The sequence below is a fragment of the Zalophus californianus genome, chromosome 6 (assembly GCF_009762305.2).
Source record: "Zalophus californianus isolate mZalCal1 chromosome 6, mZalCal1.pri.v2, whole genome shotgun sequence".
Lineage (NCBI taxonomy): Eukaryota > Metazoa > Chordata > Mammalia > Carnivora > Otariidae > Zalophus > Zalophus californianus.
The window spans coordinates 86,790,645-86,808,898 of NC_045600.1; the positions used below are offsets into that span (position 1 = coordinate 86,790,645).

An 18,254-nucleotide genomic window follows, 5' to 3' on the forward strand; every position below is an offset into this window, starting at 1 on the left:
CTGGGGTTATTCACAGGCACTAAATTGTATGAATCTTGAAGTAAGGGACTCCTATCTTATTAATCTTTTAAATTTACTGTGCCCTGTCTCCAGGTTAAGGCCTAGACTACTACAAAACTGTACTGCATTTTGAAAAGAAAGGACATTGGCAAAACAGGGCTCTGAGTTTAAAGTCATCAGTGTGCAAGGGCTACACATTCATTTTAATCTGGGGACATGATAGAGTCCTGAAAATGTCTTTCTTCCTTCCTCTTTCCCCTTCTCTCTCCCTTCCTTTTTTCCTCCCTTCCTTCCTGGAAACATTTATCTTTGATTGTTAAAAAAAATGAGGCCTTTAAAAGAAACTTCTGACAAAAGTAGTTTTAGAAATCCTGCAGAAGGAGCATTAAAAGGCTCCTTTGATTCTATACAATATAAATCACAGAGAATTAATGTTGAGTTTTCTTTGATGTACTGATTAATGAACCTAACCAACCAGAAAATGTCTCCAGTTACAGCTCTGAGGTTACACAGTAAAGAATGCTTATCAGAATAAGTGGGTGTGAAGCTACATTTATGATCTGCCTTACATAAAACAAAACAAATCTTTGCAAATAATAATTACTATTTATCGAATGTCTACTACAAGCAAGGCAGAATGCCACTCACTTTACATACATTCTAACATTTTTTCCAAACCCCTCCTATGCTAGGTTTGTCCCCATCTTACAGATTTATAAACAGACTCACAAGGTTAAGTAGTTTCCTCGAAGTCATTCAGCTGATAAAGTGTGGCAGGGTAGGCTCCGAACTCAGGTCTGTTTCCCTGCAAAGCCCATGACTAGAACTAAAATGGGGTTGAAAACAGATCTGGGACTGGTCCTCTCCAGAGGACATGAAGATGTTTCCCTTTTTTTGGTTTTGTTTTTAAGATTTTTTAATCTATTTATTTGTCAGAGAGACAGCACAAGCAGGGGAAGGTGCGGGCGGATGGAGAAGCAGGCTCCCTGCTGAGCAGGAAGCCCAATGCAGGAGCCGAAGGCAGACGCTCAACGGAATGAGCCGCACTGAGCCTCATCCCACGTTTCCGTTTTAACCTTAACTCATAGCTTGAACTTCAAACAGTTTTAAATTAATTGTTTTTAAATAACTATTTTAAAATAACCGAGCTAGTGCTTTTGGGTTAATTGCAGTAGCTAAGAGCGTGGTGCAGGAAGAACAGCGGTGTTGGGGCCAGACAGACCTGGGTTCTAATGACATCTCCGCCACTTACCAGTTTCATGACTTGAACATCTCTGAGCCTAAATAACATGCTCACCTTGCAAAAACGCCGGGAAGATTCCGACACAGAGTCTGACACATGGCCCTGGTTTAATGGAAGAGTTAGCATTATTTCCGTGCTTTTGCAGCCTCCTGCATGCTCTGTGCACGGCAAGGCTGCTAGTTTAGGGGCAAGAGAAAAGGAGACCTCAAAACGAAGGCAAAGACTGTGTCGTCTCCGAGATGGAAACCTTTCCAAAGCTGATTGTTTCTTCTCCCCTCACCTCCTGATTTTTTCCATTTAAAGAATGGGGGAAGGGGGAGAATGGAAATTAAAATCTTTTAATGGAACAAATCAGGACACCATGGGAGTCCTTCTGAAATGAATTTTACAATTTAATTTTAATTATCTCCATATGTGCGCTGCATCACATTTTGGAACTTTTAATGTGATTGGATTGATTTCAATTTACCTGCCTGCACCCGGGAGCCCCACCGTCCCCCCGCCCCCCCGGCTCTGCGGCTCCTTTTCTGGACCGCCTTTTAGACGGCTCGGTTTTCACCCAGGCTTTGGCCATAGGGGCTCCGCTTTTTCTAGCGCCGACCCCCTTGCAGGCGCTGGGCCTGGTCCCGAGCGCCAACGGCCAGCCTCAGCTCTCGGCGGGCGGCAGGTAGGGACCACGCCCGGCGACAGGGGGCGCCAGTGCCCGCGTTCGGCTGCTTCGCGTCCGCGGGCAGGACCTCCTGCAGGGGGCGCCCGGGAGCCCGGCTCCGAGCCGGGAAAGCGGCCCCGCACGCCCCCGGCCCGGTCCGCGTGACCAGAGTGCTTTGGCCCGGCCCATCGTTTGTGATCCGTATATAAGTGCGGACACCGGGACCCCATTCGGTTCTGGGCGTTTGCATCGTCCGCGCGTGTCGCCCGGCCCCGCCTCCCAGGTGAGCCGCCGGAGGCTGTCTTGGGGAGTACGTTGGCCGGTTGGTCCTCACCAGGTTGGGTCCTAGTGACTGAAGTTTTGATCAATATCTTGGATTTTTTTTTTTTTTAATTCTAGATTTGGCATTCTACAGTGAAGTCATCATGAACATTTTCCAACTCCTGAGGAAAAAGAAGGAAGTAAGTTTTTAAGACCGTTGAAATTCTTGACTTAGAATAACTACTTTTTTAAAGATGAAAAGGTGGTGCGTATTTTGAAGAAAGTATAAAATGATATCTAGCTCTTCTGTTATATTTCATATGTTTCACTTGGAAACATCGGAATATTTACCCTCAACCTGTTCTTTGTTAGCTTATTCCTTTGGTGCTGATCATGACCGCAGCAGCGGGTGGAGCTTCGTCCTTTGCTGTATACTCCCTTCAAAAAAGTGATGTGATGTAAGTAGGCATCGTTTGTAGAAACGTTTTTAGCAGTGTTAGGTTAACCTCAGTAATGAACTGCATGGTATCAGTTTCCTAGTTTCACCCCAGGGTAAGAATATCAAATTGTGAAGTTGGAGTTGGGACTAGAAAGCTCCCTGATACCAGGAGACTGTTAAATTATGATACTAATAAAATGAGTTTGTTCTTTGTATCTCAATATCCTTTCATCCATTGGCCTTCTTCCACTTCTGCAGCAAAGTTTAATTTTTTTTAACTTAAGTTTTGAAACTTAAAGTTTTTAAATGATCTTTTGGGATATTTGTCATCAAACTTAAATCATTAGTTTAACGAAATTTTAAAATTCCAATTTATTAGAAAGATCTCTCCTAATGCGGTAGAGTTTATAGATTCAGTTGTCTACAGTGAACCTAATCTCAGCTCTAGGTAAGAAGATAAAATACCACAGTTGTGAGAAGATAAAATACCATGTGTCCTGGAATATGAGGAAGAGAAAAACTTGAAACCGATCTTGGCCTAGGGCAGGGCTGGAAAGGGGGGTAAAGCCAGGCTCTGGCAGAGGGGACTCGCTTGGTGCAGTTCACCACCTGCAGGGTTCAAGCCCAGCCCTCTGCCTGTCCCAGAAACCAGAGCAAGAATATATTTTGCTTGCTCATACCCTTTCACTTCCACCCCCATTTCTATTCAGTTTATGGGAGCATTCTCCCATCCAGGCCAACAAAGGGAACACAGAGCTTCTACCCTGCAGAGGAATTAATTGGTCCTCAATGTTTGAGCCAAACCCTGGGGTTCCCTTACCTAACCTTCCATGAGTGTCAGTGAACTAATAGATGAATGCCTGTTTATCAGTCTGGATCTGTCCCATGATGTCCCAGCATGTTTATAGACCCAATGTCAGAGTAGGTTTAAATTCACTTACTTTAGTGTTTAATCAGCTTTCTTTTATTTCTAGCATTGATCGGAAAAGAAATCCAGAACCTTGGGAAACTGTGGATCCTAATGTACCTAGAAAGGTATTACTACATTAAAAAGTGGTTTACGGGGCGCCTGGGTGGCTCAGTGGTTAAGTGTCTGACTTTTGATTTTGCTAAGGTCATGATCTCAGGGTCGTGAGATCAAGCCCCCATGTTGGGCTCCGTGCTCAGCACAGAGTCTGCTTGAATTTCTCTCCCTCTGCCCCTTCCCCAGCTTGTACTCTCTCTAAAATATTAAAAAAAAAAAAAAAAGTGGTTTACATTTAACCTGAGCTTGAGCATCCTAGTCAGCAAAACGGATTTAATACCTTTCACATTACCTTACACTAATGTAGTGGAAAAGGGAGTGCTATGGAGTTCTGGAGGTCTAGTTCAAATCCCTGTTCCATTATTCACAGGTGATTTGGGACAATCTGGCCTTTCTGAGGCTGTCAGAACCTCTAAAATGGGCTCAATAATAGGGCTGTACCTCAGAGTGAAGAGGATCAAAGAATGTGAAATACATAGAACCCTTTAGCATAGTGGCTGGCCCAGAGTACCTACTCAAATATTAACTTTCATCATTATTGTAATATATTATCTCCTTGTATCCATTATTTATCTAAAGTTTACATAAGGTCTGTTGGGATAAATAACAGAAGCTCTGGGAAACAGGAGTGGCCTTTTCTTTAAGCAAAATCAGCAAATAATCACTCATTCTTTGAAGACTATAGCAAAGATTTTTTAACATTTTAAATATTTTGGAAGTAAGAAACATTGAGTCTGTTGGAACTAACACTACTTAGGTCTGTCAGGAAATCTTTTTTTTTTTTTAACAAAACTTTCAAATAGCAGAGTTTGACCTAATGAAGGACATTTAGAGTCTTTAAAACTACCTGCGTCTCTAAGCAAAATAAGTCAGAGCAAGACAAATTCCATATGATTTCACTCATGTGGAATTTAAGAAACAAAACAATGAGCAAAGGAGAAAAAAGAGGCGAACCAAGAAACAGACTCTTAACTATAGAGAACAAACTGGTGGTTACCAGAGGGAACTGGGTGGGGGATGGGGGAAATAGGTGATGGGGATTAAGGAGTGAACTTGTCGTAAGTACTGAGTAATGAATAGAGTTGCTGAATCATGAGCACCGAGTAATGTATGGAATTGTTGTACGCCTGAAACTACTGTAACGTTGTATGTTAATGATACTGTAATTCAATTAAAAAAATTTTTTTTAATTGAAAAAAAAAAGAAAAAAACCTACCTATATATCCTAGATCCTGGGGCAGTAGAAAACTTGTGAGGATAAAGGAGAATCTCTCAATTTGAGTTTTTTGGAAGTCAAGGACTGTCCACAGCTCTGCCCCTTTTCCCTGATTGCATAACTTAGATCATTTGTACCTTTGTTGAGTATTACAATGAGGAAGTTTGTTTAAGAGCCTACTCTGTACCAAGCCCCTGTGCTAGAGCATTATACATCGACTCACTGGGGGCAGACACACTTTTTGAACTTAGAGTTCACATAAAACTGTGGGAAACTTAGAAATCTAGAACCTGTTACATGAAAATGGGCAAATATATATGACCTTTCTTTCTGATCCTATAACACTCAGGAACCCAAAGGCTCTTTAGAGCCCATATTACTGTTTTGTCCATGTTTTTAGAGACGGGGAGAGATGGTTCTTTGACTACAAATATTATGGTGATGCTCTTTCCAAAGGGGAGTGTGGACAAATCCCAAAAAGGGACGTGAGGATGAAGGACAGATCTTAAAAAACATTTGTGTTTTCCTTCTTTTTTTTTTTTCCCCAAGCTTCTAACAATCAACCAACAGTGGAAGCCCATTGAAGAGTTGCAGAAAGTCCAAAGGGCCACCAAATGAACAGCCCTTGTTTCTTTCTTCCAAAGAATACTCTATGAATCTAGTGGAAACATTGCTGCACAAACTAGATTATGGATACCAGTGTGCGGAAATGCTTCTGCTACATTTTTAGGGCTTGACTACATTTTCGGACTCTGGATAGGAATTATAAAGGTAGTGTAGCAGTAACCACATAGTGCAAAAATAAGTTCGTGCTTATTTTCTCGTTGTAACTTTAATTTTGCATATTGAAATTTTTATGTTTATGATGCCGGATTGTTTTCCTTAAAGTGTATAAAGATTTGTAAACTAAACTGTCTATAATAAAATACTATGTGTGTGAGATTTCTTAAAAATACATATTTAAAGTCTTTTTATGGGAGAAAAACACATTTTGAAGCATGGAGCTTCATTTTTAAAATAATACACAGTACAAATTTCTGTGTAAACTCTTCTTGCAAGTGTACTCATTCACCAGAAATTTATTGGGTCCCTGCTGTTAGCTGTGCACCGTTCTTGGGCCGATGAGATAAAGCAATGAATAAAACCAAATTTTGAAGGGAGATGAATAAAAAGTGGTGAGCACAATGAGGAAAATGAAGAAGCGATAGGGGCTGAGACTTGCATGACAGTTGGTCTTGGAAGGAAGCGCTGGGATTATGGTGATGAGTAGGAATGTGGGGCATGCTGAAATGGGCCCTGCAGATGCCAGGGCTAACAGAGGTGCTCCCTCGAGGGCTGGGGAGGGGGGAATGGAGAGCTTTGCCCGAACTCTGTAGGATGGGGGCCACTTCACTCTGGCCAATGGTGACTTGAAAACTGAAGGTGCAACCACACCCAGCATGCCCTTGGGCTCCCCGTTGACTGTTCTTAAAAATGGGACCAAGTAGGAATTGCTTTCCATTACTTTTTTTTTAATTAAGATATAATTCACATGCCATAGTATTCATCGATGTAAAGTACACACTTTAGTGGTTTTTAGTAGTTTTACAATCATCTCCACCATCTGACTCCAGAATATTTTCATTCCCCCAAAGAGAACCCTGTACCCATTGGGGTCATTCCCCCATTCCTGACCCCCCTGCTCTCAGCCCCAGGCAAACTCTGATAAACTTAGTTTTTATGGATTCGCCCATTCTGGACATTTCATATAAATGAAATCATATATTACATAACCTTTGTGTCTAGCTCCTTTGATTAGTGTAATGTTTTCAAGATTCATCCATGTTGTGCCATGTATGCATATTTTGTTCCTTTTTATGACTAATTTTCCACTGTATGGCTATACCACATTTTGTTTACCCATCCAGTTGATGGACATTTGGACTGTTTCCACTTTTTGGCTGTAACATGGGTAATATTGCTGTGAATCGCCATGTCCAAGTTTTTGTGGAGCCATATATTTTCAGTTCTCTTAGGTATATACCTAAGTTCATCAACTCTTTTAAGATTTTTTTTTTTTTTTTTTTGACAGAGAGAGACAGCAAGAGAGGGAACACAGCAGGGGGAGTGGGAGAGGGAGAAGCAGGCTTCCCGCGGAGCAGGGAGCCCGATGCGGGGCTCGATCCCAGGACCCTGGGATTGTGACCTGAGCCGGAGGCAGACGGTTAACAACTGAGCCACCCAGGCGCCCCAACTCTTTTAGATAAAGATGATAAATACCTTTTAAAAATTTCTGTCTGAATATAATAGAAATTTAAGAGAAGGGCTACCGTATACCCTTCTTGGCAATAAAAAATAACTAGTTCTTACTAGAGACTTTAATCCTCTGGAGGATTAAAGCAAGACTACTCCTTCAACCTTAGTGATTCCTTATCACTTCAAGTTTTCCCAGATCAAAAGCTCCCACGGTTGATCTCAAGGTATTACATGCACCGGTTAGGAAGCACAGTTTTATTTGCTTAGGTTTTTAAAGTGCAATATGGTGCCATTTAGGCAAATAAAAATGAACAGCCTTGTGAAGGCCAACAAGGAGAGCAAACTGTAGAGTGTTTTGTGAGGGGTAACAGTGCCTTGCAACTAAAACACAAACTTGATTGAAATGCAGTGGCTTTAAGGGGTGAGCATGGCAATGGAAGGTACCAGGCAACAGATTTGGGCGGGAGAAACCCCAAGAGCAATATTAATACTTAAATTTCAGAAGATTTATTGATTTTATTTTTGTCTGTGTTCTTAGCATTTGCCCCAAATGTTTTATTTTGAAAATTTTCAGGTATGCAGAGAAGTTGGCAAATTAGTACAAAGAATACTCATACTTTTTATTGAACATTTTGCCACATTTGCTGTATCTCTCTGTATATTCTCCTTTAAAATGAACTCTTTGAGAGGCACCTGGGTGGCTCAGTCAGTTAAGCATCCAACTCTTGATTTTGGCTCAGGTCATGAGATCGAGTCCCATGTCGGGCTCCGTGCTGGGCGTGGAGCCTGCTTGAGAGTCTCTCTCTCCCTCCCCCTCTGCCCCCCTCCTCGTGTGTGCATGCTCTCTCCCTCTCTCAAAAATAAATAAAAATAAAATGAACTCCTAAAAAATAAGTACAGACCTCATAAAGCTTTTTATGCGTAGGGAAAGGACATTCTAGCTGACTGTAATACCATTATCATTACTAAAAAGATTGACATTAATTCAATAATATCACCTAACATACAATCCATTTCCGTTTTCTCTAATTGTAATGACCTTTATAGCTGTATTTTTATGTCCAGAATCTAATCCAAGATTCCCTTGTTGCGTTTGGTTGCTAGGTTGTAGTACTGAGTACTTGAAAAATACGTGGTCATAAACATGGCTCCAGAGGAGCTTGTGTAGAATGGCTATCCCAACAGAGTTTGATAGGGATAAGATTCTCTTGGATGTGGCCTTTGAATTTTTTAAATTTGAGATATAATAATAATTTTATACAGTTTAAATATTTAAGAAATTGCACCATTATTGAGCATTCACTGTGTGGTAGGCATTGTGCCGACTTCAAGAATCTGACGTAGGAAAGGCAGACACACCTCTGAACAATCAGAGCAATAGAGTGACAATAAAGCCGGGAGAAAAATAAGCACAAGGTACAAAAGAAAGCTTCCCAAAGAAGGTGGATTCTTGAAAAACCAGTCATTGGAAACCAGCAGTTCAAAGAGCTAAAAGTGCATATTTACCAGGGCATAGAGGGCTAAAATAGCATATCTTCTGGAAACTTAAAGTTGTTTAATACATGAAATTTAATATCGGAGTGTAGAGTGGGGTAGATGGAATGTGTAGGGCCTCTTATGCTGTTAGCCTGCAGGCTCAAAGGAACCAGAAAAGGGTTTTAAGTTGTGGCAGGAGGGAACACAGTTTACTGACCGGAGTGTTGGCTACAGCAAGCAGGGGTGGACACGCACACTAGCAGGGACTTTTTGGTTGGAGGCCGGAGGCCAGCTGCTGCGGGGCGTGGTCCAGGGAACAGGTAATGAGGGTCATGAGTGAACAAGGCAAGGGCAGAAGGAATAGAAAGAAAGAGGTTGCGTTTGAGAGTCGGTGATGAGAAGACCTCAAGGCTTGTGGAAGATAGATGGAGGATGTCCAGAATGACGCCCCGGTTTCTCACCTGCGTAAGTGGGTGGGTGGTGGTGCCAAGGTGGAGAATATAGGAGGAAAAAAGTGGAATGTTCCAGGGAAGGGTAGATAAGGAAGAAAATGAGTTAGACTTTGGAATTGGTGTGTTTGAAAGTCCTGTGAGCTATCTAGGTCGATTACTTCTGGAGAAATGCAAGAAGGCGTGAGCTGGAGAGAGTTCCGGGGGCGGTGAGACCAAGGGCGTGGATGAGACGGCCTGCGGAGGGCAGAGGGGGAGGATGTGGTCCCTGATGGGGACTGAGAGAAACGGTTAGGGGAGGAGACCCCGGAGATGCGTCCTGGAGCCCAGAGAGGAAGGAGCGCTCTCCCGGGTCAGATTTTTCCAGTTTGCAATTCAGCTAAAGCCCCGAGTCCTTTCAAATTTATGGCCTTCAGCCTTAAGCAAACATCTATAATTCTCTCTTACGTGAAAATAAGATGTGAAGAAAGCTTTCGGAATAAAGTTAAAATCACATTCATATGACTGAAAACTGGTGTGAGGGCTAATGAAATACTCATTCATCATTTTTTCCCCCCTTGGGAAGATTGTCTCACACTTGAGACTTTCTGGTAGACTTTGAAGTGAAGTGACAGGTTCTGAAATCAGACTGCTCTGCCACTTCCTTATGTTGCTTTGGACAAGCCTCAGATTCCTCAACTATAGAGCTGGGTTAATTTGTATCTGCTTAGGTTAGTTGTGAAAATTATGTGAGACAGTAAAGTACCAGCCTGGTGTTTCATATGGACAGCACTAGTTGCTCAAAAAGTGCTCCCCCCCCTTTTTTTTTAATTCTTATCTCTATAAAGCAGATGGGTCTTAATATATTTAAAATTATATTCTCGTGGCACCTGGGTGGCTCAGTCGTTAAGCGTCTGCCTTCAGCTCAGGTCATGATCCCAGGGTCCTAGGATCGAGTCCCACATCGGGCTCCCTGCTCAGCGGGAGGTCTGCTTCTCCCTCTCCCTCTGCTGCTCCCCCTGCTTGTGTTCCCTCTCTCGCTGTGTCTCTCTCTATCAAATAAATAAATAAAAATGTTTTTTAAAAAAAAAATAAATAATAAAATTATATTCTCCCGTGAGTGGGAACATTGCCTGTTTGAAATTCACACATCCCTACCTCTAGTGACTCGTCCACCTTGGGTGCACAACGCCCCAATTATAAACTTTTGTGAGAGCGCAAACACACCCATAGATAAATACATCTCACCTTGGCTCTCTCCTACATAAATACCTAGCTAGAGATAAAAACCCCTACACATATGCCCACATGGATGACCTCACATCCAGAAAACACATACGAACAAAAATATTTATATTTTTATAATATAAAGACACATCCTTAGAGACAAATGTGTGTCTTTTAGTAATCACTCTATTCACACAAGTACATTACGTATATTTTCACACTCAAAAGTGATGAAATGTAGTTTGAATAAGAAGGCAGGTGAAGGGGTGCCTGGGTGGCTTAGTCGTTCAGCATCTGCCTTCGGCTCAGGTCATGATCCCAGGGTCCTGGGATCGAGCCCCGCATCGGGCTCCCTGCTCTGCAGGAAGCCTGCTCCTCCCTCTCCCCCTGCTTGTGTTCCCTCTCTCCCTGTGTCTCTCTCTGTCAAATAAATAAAATCTTTAAAAAAAAAAAAAGAAGAAGAAGAAGGCAGGTGAAGCTAAGTGCATGTACCCAAGAGAGCTACAGAAATCAAATTAGTTTTTCTGGTCATCGGCCCTTAAAATGTTTTCTCCCCATGCTTAGAAAGTTGCCTCAGGTAATTATGCCATTTTTCTCTAGAAACTAAAGCTTTTGTGTTTGGTTTTGGTGGTGTTTTATTCCATCATTTGCCCATGTGCATACTACTTAGCTTTAAAATAAAAATTAGAATAAAATTAAGGAAAACCCCCAATTTAAAACTCTTGCAGACATGCTAAAACCAACTTTCTCATTCCCTTGGCATGACATAATACATATATAATAAAGTACTACTTATTTGGAGAGTGGGCATACTATTTAAAAAATTAAAATCCACTTTTTTGTATTTACATCAAGTAAATGTATGTGATTTTTCCTTTACATAGCTGTGTGTAATCGTGAAGTTGATAGTTTTCCTTGGTGTCTGTTAAGGCTATATTGCCTCAGGCAAGTTAGCCTGACTTATTTTATAATACCGTTGCTTATCTGAATTTTCCTTATCAACATAAATGAGAAATGGATTTGTACCACAGGCAAGTGTGACCTGTTGTTTACTTCTTATTTGGAGACAAGTTCATTGAGTCAACCACTGAACATTTCTCAGATTTTAAGTGTTTCAGATTTTTTTGAAGTAGCACCATTTACTTTAAAAAAAAAACGATTTTATTTGTTTGTCAGAGAGAGAGAGCACACAAGCAGGGGGAGTGGCAGGTAGAGGGAGAAGCAGTCTCCCCACTGAGCAAGGAGCCCGATGCGGGGCTTGATCCCAGGACCCCAAAATTATGACCTGAGCCAAAGGCAGATGCTTAACCGACTGAGCCACTCAGGTGTCCCGGCAACATTTACTTTTAGAATTATTTGTTAAATTAAGGTATAGTTTAGATATAATAAAATGAATAGGTCTTAATGGTTCAGTTAGGAGTTTTGATAATTATATACATCCATGAAGGCATCATGCGAAACAAGCTATTGAACATTTCTATCACCCCAGAAAGTACTCTTGTGGCACTTATTTATTTATTTATACATATTAATTGTTATTTTATTTTCTATTTTTTTATTAACAAGCAAAATAATAATTAAAGAACAACAACACAAGAACTACCACCTTAAAGTTGTTGGAACAGCAATGAGTCAAATTGCTGCTGAAGTTTCTGGATGTACCAGGGTCCACGCTCTCTCCCTGCAGCGCAGGACCTAGGCACGTGACTGTGCATTTAGGTATATATATGACCAAGACAAGTCAGAGAGATGGAAACCACTGGTGAACCGAAAGCAGGAAGAGCTTTTCGTCAGGCAATCCCACAGCGCTGCCCTTTGCCTGTGTATCCTCTGTGGTTTCTGTTCCAGCTGAGCTTGTGACAATCCCAAATCACTCCCTCCTCTTTTCCAGCTTCTCATCATCTTTAGACTTTCTGGAGATTATTCAAACCAAATCTTTGAGCTCTTTTCTGTAGTTTATCCAGGTTAACCACAGTCTTGGCGTCAGATGACAGGCCTTTGAATGGAACTGAAGAAATCCCAAATCTCGCTGCCCGGGCAGCTTTCTTACTCTCCAAGCTCAGAGGTACGCTGACTCATTCAGCTCTCTTCTGCATTCTCTCCGCCTGTGGCATCTCAGAAGTAGTTTTTACCACTTTCTTCTCTGCTGCCACATCAACAGTTTTCTCAGAGGGTTCTTCCTCTTTGACAGGTTCTTCCTCCTCTGTTTTCATCTCCAGTACATCTTTATTTGCCTCCTCTTCAGCATGCTCTTCAAGATATGCCTGGAGCCCATTGATGAGATCTTGTTTTATTCCCTTGGTCTCAAAACCATGAGCAAGACCTTCCTGTTTTAGTTCAGCAAACTTCAGCTGATGGAGCTCCACCGTCTCTGCCGCCATCTGGTTACCCCCCTGGTCCACTCTCTTGTGGCACTTTTTAAATTAAAAACCACCGAACTGGGGCACCTGGGTGGCTCAGTTGGTAAAGCATCTGTGTCTTGATTTTGGCTCAGGTCCTGATCTCAGGGTTATGGATCGGGCTCCATGTTCAGCAGGGAGTCTGCTTGAGATTCTCTCTCTTTCTCCCTCTGCCCCTCCACCTGTTTGCTCTGTCTCTCTCTCTCTCTCTAGATATATAAAATAAATCTTTTAAAACACCCCACCAAACTGTACACTTAAAAAGGGTGAATTTTATGATATGTGAATTATCGCCCCCCCTTCAAAAAAAAAAAAAAAAAAGAATCTGCTCCACATTTACTTGCGATCTTAGCCAAGAAATAAGACAGGTTGGCATATTTTTTTCCCACCATATGAAGTAATCCCCTACCCTATATATTACATTTGATTTGCTTTTTTTTCCTGAAAACAGGAAATTGGACATTGCTAAAGATTGTAAGAAACACGCTAACGATCACTTGGACCAGGGCTTCTCGTTCAGTCAGTCCCTGCAGTGACAACAAATAGGCTTCCCTACGTGCAGAGACCTGGGAGCAGAATCCGGACACTGGGTTTACCTAGTGTCTAAGCGACACAAATATTACCCCCCACAGAGGAAGGGCCCCCGCCGGGTACACAGTTACCACAGCAACAAGACTATGCTGGCAGTAAATTCTCTCCAGGGCAAGGCTGTAACCAAGTGAAGCAAGAGAAGTTACAGTTGACTTCACAGCTGGGTTAGCATATGCTTCACCAGCCACTCTGCCACTGGTGTCCGTGAGAGCTTGCCCAGGGAGCCCGGAACCAGCCATGTCACCAGAGAAGTCCTCCACAGCAACCTGCCTAATTCTCTAGTAGAACAGTGGTTCTCAGCTGTACGTCAGGCTCTCCTGGAAGGCATGTTAAAATGTGAATTGCTGGGCCCTAAACCCCAAATTTCTGCTTTGGTATGTTGGGGTGGGACCCAAGTACCTGGGTGTCTTAACACGTTCCCAGGTGAGGCTGATGATGCTGGTCCGGGTGCTACACTTCGAGCATGCTGTTGAAGCTCTCTGCTCCTTGTAACATTCCGTAACTAGTGGGGACTTCTGCCAGGTGCTGAGCCATCAGTGGCTATCGGGAGAGCAGGTCAGGCCTGGCCTGGAAGACTCAGGGGTGGGAACGCCTCTCCCAGCCGGGCTGCCCTGGTCTGGCACCCTAACCTGAGAAGCAGTGGCTTTATCAGGCGCATGGGTAGATGCTTGTGCTCTTGAGAACATCTTCATTTCTCTGCAGAGGTGACACAGCTGACCACCCTTATCAGGACAGATGATAGCAGTTCTTCGAGGGACAATCAAATAGTATGTTAATGCAGCTTCCCAGCTAACACAGTGAGCCAGGAGCAAGCAGACAGGTCAGTACCTGACTCCAGGCCCCGCCAATCAAGAGCTGGGTGACTAGGGCAAGTTTCCTAACTTCTTAGAACCTTGCTTTGCAAAGGGGGATTCATCTCAGGAGGAGGCCGGTGGGGTAGGTTAATATTTAGAAACGTTTTCACTACGATACTACATGCCTGCATCGTTTCCTCATTGCTCTACTTCCCTCCAGTTGTAAGTGGGGAGCATTCCTTGCCTCAGGGTGAGGGCTGCAGGTGCGAGCCCCCCCCACTACTCCCCAGGCAGTCGCTTCCACCCACAGCAACGGCATCACCTGGGACAGTTCCCCAGGCCGACTCAGTCTGCATCTTTGGGGCGGGGGAGGCCCAGGATTCTGTGTTTTAATACAGAACCTCTTCAGGTTATTATACACAGCTAAAGTTGGAGAAGCTCTGGTCTAGAACAAAGAAGTTTCAATGAAGAGGCTTCAAAATCCATAGCTGAGGGGCACCTGGGTGGCGTAGTTGGCTAAGCCTCCGACTCTTGGTTTTGGCTCAGATCATGATCTCAGGGGCGTGAGATCGAGCCCTGTGTTGGGCTCCACGCTCAGTGAGGCGTCTGCTTGAGATTCTCTCTCTCCCTCTGCCCCTCCCACCCATGAATGAATGAATGAATGAATGAATGAATAAATCTTTAAAAAAAAAATCCATAGCTGAGACCATGGCCATGGGTGCATATGTACGCAGCATGCTAGGAGAGAAAGGGTGTTTCCGTGGAGGGACAAAGCTTGAAAAACAGCACAGAGTTTACGTTCTCAGCCACGGAGTCAGGAAGAATTTGAGGCTATAGTAGCTATCTGTACATCCAAAAGGAAAACCAATTTGATCGGCGGGAAGGAGAGATGATGAGAGGGGGTGAGATTGGATCTTCGAGGGTATTCCCAGCCGCCTTCTCAAAGACCCCAGGAGGCCCGGCTTGCAAAGGCTTACGAGGCTGGTCAGACCCTCTCCGGAGCTTAAAGGAAGAGACAGACAGGAGTTACGGTCAGAGGCGCACAACCTGGGGAGAAAAGCCGAGACTGAGAAACCAGCATAGGGCCACTGGCACCCCAAGTTACTGAGGGAGTAGACATGGAGAGAAGCCAGTCAGGAGAGAGAAAGCGAGCTGAGCAGAAAGCCAGAAAGAAGCCAAGCACCTGTCCAGGGCCGTAGGATCAGTAGCACGAGCTAAGAGCCCTGAAAAGGCATGAGGGCGGCTCAGAAGCAAAGCATCAGAGGGAACAGGGTCCTCAGCCATCTCCTGATGGTTGACGACACACAGTTTGGTCTCTGAGCCTCGACTGGCCTGTCTGAGGGTCACTTCTCCAGGCCCGGTCTTGCCCTCACCCTGCGCTGCCCCTGGCGAAGTTTCGGTCTGGGGTCGCCCCCTGTGGAGCTTTGGCTCTAGAGGAGCTGGCCCTGAGGAGGGCATCCCTCAGGGTCGTGCGGCTGGAGAAGGGGCCTGGGAGGTGTCTGGCTTGCACTGCCCTGCACTGTTGGGCAATCTGGGTGTGTCCCGAGGTTCCTGGAAAGTTGGCTCATTTCCTCCTCAGTCACCGAAAACTACCTCAGACGCCCATGGTGAGGTCAGTTTCAGTTTAAGCTGCTTTGCATAAAAAAACAAAAATCCTCTTTCCTCTTGACCGGAAAACTTAAAGCTTCAGGTGGCATGGAGTAAGGACGGGGCAGGCAGAAGACTCGGGTTTTCGTCTTGTTCTTCAGGACCGGGGGTGGGGGGGTGGGGGGGTGGGGGGGGTGGGGGGGTGGGGGGTGGGGGGGTGGGGGGGTGGGGGAGGGGGGGGAAATCACTCAAGCAGCCAAGGTGTGCCTGGCATCTTGCTGAGCAAACTCTGGAACATGGTCCATAATGGTTGGTGGATTAATGTGGAAACCTCTCCCTCAAACCTTCTCTGACTCCTGTGCAGGCCCTCCTCCCTGTACTTCCACAGCCCTGTGGCCCTTTTCTTTAGCAACTTCATCTCAGTGCCATTTTATGTGGATTTGGGAAATGAATTTCTTCCCCCACAAAATTGGAGCTCCATGAGGAGCTATTATTATTATTATTTATTATTTATTTTTTTTGCTTGCCATTGGGTCACTAGCAGCTGACGCATGCCTGATGCACGGCTGGCACTCGTCGTATATGTTCATTGAATAAATGAATACTTAAAATGCCTAAGACTGGGGCACCTGGGTGGCTCAGATGGTTAAGCAACTGCCTTCGGCTCAGGTCATGATCCCAGAGTCTGGGATCGAGTCCCGCATCGGGCTCCTGCTCAGCGGGAGCCTGCTTCTCCCTCTGACCCTCTCCCCTCTCATGCTGTTTCTCTCTCTCTCTCTCTCTCTCTCTCTCTCAAATAAATAAATAAATAAATAAATAAATATCTTTAAAAAAAATAAAACGCCTAAGACTAAGTATGCCAAAGGTCAGTTATGGCATGAGTCTTTGCAAAAAGATTCGTCACTGGGTTTCATCATTCAGAAAACACCTGAGGAGCCTCTGCCACGTGCTGTATCCTGTGCTAGCGGGTAATACGGGGGCAGGGGGCGCTTACACAGGGTAAAGGTAACAGGGTCTCTACCCTTAAGAATAAGCACAGGCTGGGGGTGAGACCCACCTCGTAGTGCAGCTGCTCTGGTACCTTAGTCTGTTGTTCTCCTGTAAAGAAAGCTATTTCCCGTGTGGTCATGGTGGGGTGCAGCCATGACGCACATCCTAGCCCCCAAGATTAGAAGAACGGACACTAAATGATGGCTCCTTATGGTCAAGCAGTGGTGAATCCTGACTTAGAACTAGAGAGGCAGGAAGTTCAGCATCGGGAGAGATCTGAGTGATGGTCTAAGTCCGTTCTCCCAGACCCTCCAGGTAGGAGCCCAGCACTGCTGCCCAAGGGACTGTGGGAATCCAGGAACCTCCAAGCTCGTTGGATTGAAAAGCTGCACCCCTCGCCCCCGCCAAGTGCTGTGGTGCAGATCAAATGAAATTGTGCTCCCAGCACCTCTGTGAGGAGCAAGGGGCTCAGGGCACCCAGCAAATGAGGACAGCATCCTGTGGACTCCATACGCCTACACCATGCTGCCAGTTTCCATCCCACTGGACCCTGGGCCCCTAAGAGGGCTCTGGGGCAAGGTCACACTCCCCGTTGGGCAAGGATGCCGAGGTCACTGTCTGCTTTCGGTATTTGTTTCCTGAGTCACTGCCTGGGCTTGAGAAGGGAAAACCCAGCCTTGCTGTCTGCAACCACGTGGCCTGGCAACGCTAGCTCTGGGGACCCTCACGGTCCCTCGGAGCCTACCAGTGCAGGGGGTGCAGGGGACGCAGTGGCTGCTGAGTCTGACAGTCGTTAGACGGTGGGCCCAGGAGCCCTCTCCCCACTCTCCTGGGACGTGTGGGGGGGTGTTTCCATCCCTCTGGCCTGCAGCCCACTCGCCATCCACCCTGGGTGCCCCCATCAGCTGTCTTCGCTGTGACCCAGAGATTTTGGCTCCTTCATACTGAAGGCTGGATGGCGGGCAGCCCGGAGAACCCCCGCCCCGCCGCCTCGCATGGAAACCATGGAAGTTCCCCAGTAAGTTGTCTTTGGCAACTCCAATGCTACAGGAAGGTCAGAACTGGTGAGACATGGGGGGGGGAGGGGAGTGCCAGGGAGGAGGTGCTAGCCCTGCCTACACCGTCTGGGGCCACTCCCATGGGGACAAGAAAGCTCCGTGTCTGCAGAACAGGACCCTGGCCCAGAAGCACCTCGGCTGCAGGTGGGTCTCCCCTTACACACTGGACGCTGCACTCCCTCATTTCAGCAGGGGTTCCCAGCCCTGGCTGCACATCAGAACCCCCGGTGCTCAAGCTGCACCCCACATCAATTACATCAGAATCGCTCGGTGGGACCAGGCTGGGCACCCCCGTGCTCTTCAAAGCTCTCCAGGTGCTTGCGGTATGCAGATGGTGTGGAGTTCATGAATTAAGAACATAAAACACTTATACCAGAGCTTTCTGTTTGGGCATGTCGTCTTGGGGTTCAGATCCTGCCCCATGACTTACCAGTCCACTCCAGCTTTTGAGTTTCTACTACTTTGTTCAGTGCTTTGCACATAACGGTCCTCTATAAATATGTGTTGAATCAATGAGCTGGAAGGGAATTCTTGTGTAACATTAAGACCTGCTTCCAAATTTAGCTCTGGAATAAATCCAGGATCCATATACTGATTTTGTTTAGCCATTTATTCCTTTTTTTTTTTTTTTGGAGTG

At 45.1% G+C, this 18,254-nt stretch overlaps 1 protein-coding gene and 1 pseudogene across 1 annotated transcript; one reads left to right on the forward strand and one right to left on the reverse strand.

Moving 5' to 3' along the window:
* Positions 1-2,083: 2,083 nt before the first annotated feature.
* On the forward strand, positions 2,084-5,787 carry C6H15orf48 (chromosome 6 C15orf48 homolog). Its single transcript, XM_027570906.1, has 5 exons — positions 2,084-2,175; positions 2,292-2,353; positions 2,526-2,611; positions 3,567-3,627; positions 5,382-5,787. Exons 2-5 carry the CDS (start codon positions 2,318-2,320, stop codon positions 5,448-5,450), a joined length of 252 nt encoding a protein of 83 aa, XP_027426707.1. The 5' UTR covers positions 2,084-2,175; positions 2,292-2,317; the 3' UTR covers positions 5,451-5,787.
* Positions 5,788-11,896: 6,109 nt separating this feature from the next.
* Positions 11,897-12,579, reverse strand: LOC113910514 (annotated as a pseudogene).
* Between the last annotated feature and the right edge of the window lie 5,675 nt (positions 12,580-18,254).

Bases quoted from the DNA above. Each gene is read 5' to 3' on its own strand.
- C6H15orf48 (XM_027570906.1), top strand. From the start codon at position 2,318: ATGAACATTTTCCAACTCCTGAGGAAAAAGAAGGAA. The intron at 2,354-2,525 runs GTAAGTTTTTAA...GTTCTTTGTTAG, and splicing joins TCCTGAGGAAAAAGAAGGAA to CTTATTCCTTTGGTGCTGAT. The intron at 3,628-5,381 runs GTATTACTACAT...TTTTTCCCCAAG, and splicing joins ATCCTAATGTACCTAGAAAG to CTTCTAACAATCAACCAACA.